The 7,500-nt window shown below is 33.5% G+C and overlaps 1 protein-coding gene across 1 annotated transcript in view; it reads right to left on the bottom strand.

Annotated features, from left to right (window-relative positions):
• Nucleotides 1-3,480: 3,480 nt before the first annotated feature.
• The window catches only part of LOC137615800 (protein Star-like), a 6,332-nt gene continuing 2,312 nt past the window's right edge, over nt 3,481-7,500 (bottom strand). The window contains exons 4-5 of the mRNA XM_068345492.1: nt 6,404-6,551; nt 3,481-4,126 (exon numbers count right to left, since the gene is read on the bottom strand). Of these exons, the coding sequence (XP_068201593.1) occupies nt 3,914-4,126; nt 6,404-6,551 (361 nt within the window). The 3' untranslated portion in view covers nt 3,481-3,913. The remainder of the gene's footprint in view (nt 4,127-6,403; nt 6,552-7,500) is intronic.

Here is a 7,500-nt window from a genome sequence, read left to right as displayed (position 1 = left end):
ATTGGATGGATGGATTTAGATTGGCCTCCTTAGAAGGGGACCACGGGCTCTTGCCAATTACTAGCAGCCCGTAAGTGGTCCATTCTTTTTTTCTGCAGATTAGGAGAAATATCTCTTGATGTCTGCAGCCATGATTTCTGCTCTTTTAGATTTCCACGTAATCGCTTTGCCCACTAAATAAAATTACAGAGATTGATAAGCAAGTGGCCTAGAACAAACTGGAAAATACAGCAACCTGTATAATCCTGCACTATTTAGATTTAAAGAAAAAAACTATTAGTGTTAGAACATGCTTCATTGGCTCTAAAGGATTAGATTTAGTGCAAATTTACCACTGCCGCCACTCAGTAGGACAACTGACAATGATTTCCCATCACCAATAAATCAACGCCTGGTTTAAAAATTGACAAAGTAAAAAGATATTCATGTATGACACCGAGATGAAATCCACTCGAACTATTTATTGAAGGAAGACTCATATTGATAGGCACTACAAGCAGGTCCTACTCGGAAACCTTCAAAGCGATGTCTAATACTGTATGACAAAACAGAACAGTGCTTAATCAATGCCCATATTACTTCTAGCGCAGGAACTTCTATCCTGGATGGAACCTAGAAATTTCATTTTGATTCGACAGTTTTTTTTTTTTTTTTTTTTTTTTTTTTTTTTTTTTTTTTGCTGGAAGCGTAAATGGCTGTGATTTTAGTGTTGGGACTCAGACAGAACAGGACCCAGTACAAAATGTGGGTTTATATGTGTATATCTTTATTTTAGTCCTAGAAATAGATGCTCTTTTAGATATGCAATCTTAAAGGATAGATAGTACAACAATAGAAAGTGACTCAATTTTATTTTTACGCAATATGGAAATGAGAATTATTCTAAATATACAGTATATTTATTGATAACCATTACAGAACATTTGCCTTCAAAATCCTAACTTGGTGAATTGCTTGTTGGTATATGAAAATGAGCATCATGCATAATGTACGAATATGAAAAATGAATTTTTATTCATCGGCCTTATCGACAAAACGTTCAATGGAAACACAAATCTGTTTGAGGAGAAATAGAAATCTGTTTAAGCAACATGACTTGAAATTAATAGGAGCTTATTTTAAGCATGATTTTGGCGGATTAGATTTGTACCAAGTACATACATCTACCAAAGGCACTTCCCCCAATTTTGGGGGGTAGCCGACATCAACAAAGAAACAAAACAAAAAGGGGACCTCTACTCTCTACGTTCCTCCAGCCTAACCAGGGACTCAGCCGAGTTCAGCTGGTACTGCTAGGGTGCCACAGCCCAACCTCCCACATTATTCACCACAGATGAAGCTTCATAATGCTGAATCCCCTACTGCTGCTACCTCCGCGGTCATCTAAGGCACTGGAGGAAAGAGCAGGGCCTACCGGAACTGCGTCACAATCGCTCGCCATTCATTCCTATTTCTAGCACGCTCTCTTGCCTCTCTCACATCTATCCTCCTATCACCCAGAGCTTTCTTCACACCATCCATCCACCCAAACCTTGGCCTTCCTCTTGTACTTCTCCCATCAACTCTTGCATTCATCACCTTATTTAGCAGACAGCCATTTTCCATTCTCTCAACATGGCCAAACCACCTCAACAAATTCATATCCACTCTAGCTGCTAACTCATTTCTTACACCCGTTCTCACCCTCACCACTTCGTTCCTAACCCTATCTACTCGAGATACACCAGTCATACTCCTTAGACACTTCATCTCAAACACATTCAATTTCTGTCTCTCCATCACTTTCATTCCCCACAACTCCGATCCATACATCACAGTTGGTACAATCACTTTCTCATATAGAACTCTCTTTACATTCATGCCCAACCCTCTAATTTTTACTACTCCCTCAACTGCCCCCAACACTTTGCAACCTTCATTCACTCTCTGACGTACATCTGCTTCCACTCCACCATTTGCTGCAACAACAGACCCCAAGTACTTAAACTGATCCACCTCCTCAAGTAACTCTCCATTCAACATGACATTCAACCTTGCACCACCTTCCCTTCTCGCACATCTCATAACCTTACTCTTACCCACATTAACTCTCAACTTCCTTCTCTCACACACCCTTCCAAATTCTGTCACTAGTCGGTCAAGCTTCTCTTCTGTGTCTGCTACCAGTACAGTATCATACGCAAACAACAACTGATTTACCTCCCATTCATGATCATTCTCGCCTACCAGTTTTAATCCTCGTCCAAGCACTCGAGCATTCACCTCTCTCACCACTCCATCAACATACAAGTTAAACAACCACGGCGACATCACACATCCCTGTCTCAGCCCCACTCTCACCGGAAACCAATCGCTCACTTCATTTCCTATTCTAACACATGCTTTACTACCTTTGTAGAAACTTTTCACTGCTTGCAACAACCTTCCACCAACTCCATATAACCTCATCACATTCCACATTGCTTCCCTATCAACTCTATCATATGCTTTCTCCAGATCCATAAACGCAACATACACCTCCTTACCTTTTGCTAAATATTTCTCGCATATCTGCCTAACTGTAAAAATCTGATTCATACAACCCCTACCTCTTCTAAAACCACCCTGTACTTCCAAGATTGCATTCTCTGTTTTATCCTTAATCCTATTAATCATTACTCTACCATACACTTTTCCAACTACACTCAACAAACTAATACCTCTTGAATTACAACACTCATGCACATCTCCCTTACCCTTATATAGTGGTACAATACATGCACAAACCCAATCTACTGGTACCATTGACAACACAAAACACATATTAAACAATCTCACCAACCATTCAAGTACAGTCACACCCCCTTCCTTCAACATCTCAGCTTTCACACCATCCATACCAGATGCTTTTCCTACTCTCATTTCATCTAGTGCTCTCCTCACTTCCTCTATTGTAATCTCTCTCTCATTCTCATCTCCCATCACTGGCACCTCAACACCTGGAACAGCAATTATATCTGCCCCCCTATTATCCTCAACATTCAGCAAACTTTCAAAATATTCCGCCCACCTTTTCCTTGCCTCCTCTCCTTTTAACAACCTTCCATTTCCATCTTTCACTGTCTCTTCAATTCTTGCGCCAGCCTTCCTTACTCTCTTCACTTCTTTCCAAAACTTCTTCTTATTCTCTTCATATGACTGACCCAGTCCCTGACCCCACCTCAGGTCAGCTGCCCTCTTTGCCTCACGTATCTTGCGCTTTACTTCCACATTTTTCTCTCTATATTTTTCATACTTCTCTATACTATTACTCTGCAGCCATTCTTCAAAAGACCTCTTTTTCTCTTCCACTTTTACCTTCACTCCTTCATTCCACCATTCACTGCCCTTCCTCATGCTGCCTCCAACAACCTTCTTGCCACATACATCACTTGCAATACCAACAAAATTTTCTTTGGCTAACTTCCACTCCTCCTCTAAATTACCAGTTTCTCTTACCAAGTATTCTTATAATTTAAAAGAAGAGTATTTAAACAACAAAAATTCACAAATTATGTTATATTATATTTGACGAGGATATAATGAATAAAGAATCAAAGAAAATAAGGCTTGCATCATGAAATGAGTTCTCATTGTATAATGTAAATAAGAATCACATTCAGCAAAGACTACATTAATAACAATTGTTCGGTTTTATATATAGAAAACAAGCTGACAATATTGAAGACGCAGAAGAAAAGACTATGATAAAAACAGATTCTTTTTTACAGGAATTTTTTTTTATAACTGTTACTTTAATAAAATTTTTAAAGCATTTGTTCCTGTTGGGATAAGCTGACAACATTGAAGATACAGAAGAAAAGACTATGATAAAAACAGATTCTTTTCTACTGGAACAATTCTTTCTATATCTTTATTACTTTCATAATAATTTTTAGAGCAATTTTATATATTGTGTATTCCATCCTGGCAGTTTCCGTATATAATCCATATCAGCGAAAACGCAGTCCGTCTTGCTATCATGAATCATCGTGAAGCCAAGACTTTGCATAAACTCGACCATTTCCTCACGAGGCTCCGACATGAGAACATAGTCGATAACAAATATGCCCACCTTTACCTTCTCGAATGGAATGGTCTTCAAAATCTGCAATTAACAAAAAATACTGAAAAAATACTTAAAATCATAACTTATTGAAGTATGATCTTAGATTTCGTCTTTATTACGTGGCACTTTTCCTGTTAGATTGAGTCAATATTGGATAGGTTTATGCAGGACACATTGGGAGAAGGTCGGGCAGACCAGAGTCATTGAATTATTGAAGACTCACCAACCTGGCTTGTCAAATGCGCCTGGCCTCACTCACTTTGACCTAACTCAGGTTCTTTTATTTCCTTATATCCTTCGATGACAATAGCATTTTACTGTGATTAATGATCGATTTTGTCCCGGGTTTACGTTTAAGTACTTCGGTTCGCACAAGAAGTGACAGATAGAGTACAAGGATTTCGTTTTTACTTTAGGACACTTTTTAGAGTTAGATACTTTTACGTGTAAGTACGATGTCTAAGCTCGTCATTATTAACAATGAAGTATTAGATAATTATAGAGGAGATATACTCTCCTATTTATTTAAAATAACTCCTTTGGATTTTCTGAGTACAGGTGCAGATAAACGCAAACACACGGGTATATACAATTTATATTTATGTATATGTATATATATATATATATATATATATATATATATATATATACATATATATACATATATACACACACATATATATATATATATATATATATATATATATATATATATATATATACACAAACACACACACACATATATATATATATATATATATATATATATATATATATATATATATATATATATATATATATATATATATATATATATATATATATATATATATATATATATATATATTGAAATTGATTATTCAAACACGGCAGTCATGTTTTATCTTTTCTAAAATATATCTTTCTGATCCCCAGTCATAAAACGAATCACAAATTTTAAAAAATTGTAAGAGAAATAAGTCTTCCCAATGCAGAACATCTTTTTAGAAATTTTATCTCACAGATATTTAGTCATTAACTCTGATCGAGTAGGAAATCTTGCATATTTTCTATAGGCTGTTCGTATGAAATATGAATTATCATTATTGTTACAGAAGACTAATTATTTTAAATTATAGTAAATAACATGCTAACTCATTTCGAAAAACGTTTTTAAAGCAAAGAAAATATAAAGGTTTATACCGAGGAAATAACATGATTGAACAAAAAACGAGTCTAAATTTGAAAAAAAATCAAAATTGTTGAGTGAAACTTTAAGGTTAAACAGATGCCATACTCATACAGATGTAATTATTCGTAAAATACTTTCATTATTCGTAAATAAACAGCAAACCTTTAGAAGAGAATAGGAATGGTACAAGAAACCAGGTGTAAAAAAACAGGAAGAAAGAATTGTCAAAGATGCATATAAAAACGGGATATAGATCATAATCTTTATAGAATTACAGGGGAATTATGAAATTGTTCTACAAACTACCCCAAATGCATTTGTCATAAAATATCTATTAAGAACTGTTTCACGCGAGACATAACAGCTAGAACTAACTTTTTGATATTATTATTATTATTATTATTATTATTATTATTATTATTATTATTTTTTTTTTTTTTTTTATTATTATTATTATTATTATTTATTATTATTATCATTATTATTATTACAAGCTAAGCTATAACTAGTTGGAAAAGGATGCTATAAGCACAAGGGCTCTAAAAGGGAAAATAGCCCTGTGAGGAAAGGAAACAAGGAAACAGATAAACTGTAAGCTGAATAACAGTCCAAATAAAATATTTTAAGGACAGTATTAACATTAATTTAGATTTTCCATATATAAACTATAAAAACTTCCCCCCAAAAAAAAGAGGAAGAAAATTAAGATAGAATAGTGTGCCCGAGTGTACCCTTAAGCAAGAGAACTCTAAACCAAGAAATTAGAAGGCCATCGTACAGAGGCTATGGCACAACCGAAGAGAAGAGAACAATGGTTTGATTTTGGAGTGTACTTGACCCAGATGAGCTGCTTACCATAGCTAAAGAATCTCTTCTAACCTTACCAAGAGAAAACTAACTATACTACAACCCTAGTTGGAGAAGCAGGATGCTATAAGCCCAAGGGCTCCAACAGGGAAAAATAACCCAGCGAGGAGAGGAAATAAGACAATAAATAAACTACAAGAGAAGTAATGAACAATGAAAACAACAAATTTTAACCTTATACTTGAAACCGGGGAAAATAACCCGGTGAGGAAAGGAAATAAAACAATAAATAAACTACAAAAGAAGTAATGAACAATTGAAACAACACATTTTCTAACCTTATACTCAAATCCTTCGATATCCAGACGTAAGACGTCGATGAACGAGATGTTGACGGAGCGAAGGATGGAGTAAAAGGGAAAAGCTGGTACTCGGGTGCTGTTCTTGCTAGTCTCGTTCACTAGATGGTCATGCTGACCTCCTCCGCTAGGAGAAGAGAGGAAAATATGTAAGCGCAGACAGATGCAGACACACGCGTGTATGCAATTTATATATATGTATATATATATATATATATATATATATATATATATATATGTATGTATATATATATATAGTATATATATACTGTATATATATATGTACATTTATATATATATATATATATATGTGTGTGTATGTATGTATGTGTATATATATATAATATAATATATATATATATATATATATATATATATTTATATATTTATACATATATATATATTTTATATATATATATATATATATATATATATATACATATATATATTTACATATATATATTTATATATATACTTATGTATATATATATATATATTCATGTAAGTTTGTATATATAAATACATATATGTAACACACACATATATATTTATATATATGCATATATATGTATGTATATATATATATATATATATATATTTGTCTGTGTGTTTGTATGTGTGTATGTGCGTGTATGTTTGTGTGTACATATACTGTAGATTTCTATATTCACTGTATATGCGTGCGAGTACGTATAGATATCTTGGGTGTGTGTATACGAGCGTTTTATATGCTATATAAATAAATATATACTTATATAGGTGTTCATATATTTGCACGTGTATATATATATATATATATATATATATATATATATATATATATATATATATATATATATATATATATATATAAAAGCATTAATGTTTCACGCTCTCTAAGATATCTCCTAATTTTTATTGTATATATATTAGTATTCAATAAAAATCTCTTGGCTATCGTGCATAGCTCTTTTGGGAAAGCGCGCTCTTGAAAACGTACATAATATAGACAGGACTTAATTAATAAAAAACACGTAAACTTAGTGAGAAAAAATATTAAAACATCATGATGTTTTTCTGAATATTTGATTTTTTCC

The sequence above is a fragment of the Palaemon carinicauda genome, chromosome 22, assembly GCF_036898095.1.
Source record: "Palaemon carinicauda isolate YSFRI2023 chromosome 22, ASM3689809v2, whole genome shotgun sequence".
In the NCBI taxonomy this organism is placed as follows: domain Eukaryota; kingdom Metazoa; phylum Arthropoda; class Malacostraca; order Decapoda; family Palaemonidae; genus Palaemon; species Palaemon carinicauda.
The sequence above is the reverse complement of the archived record's forward strand: the minus strand, read 5'-3'. Positions and strand labels throughout refer to the sequence as shown.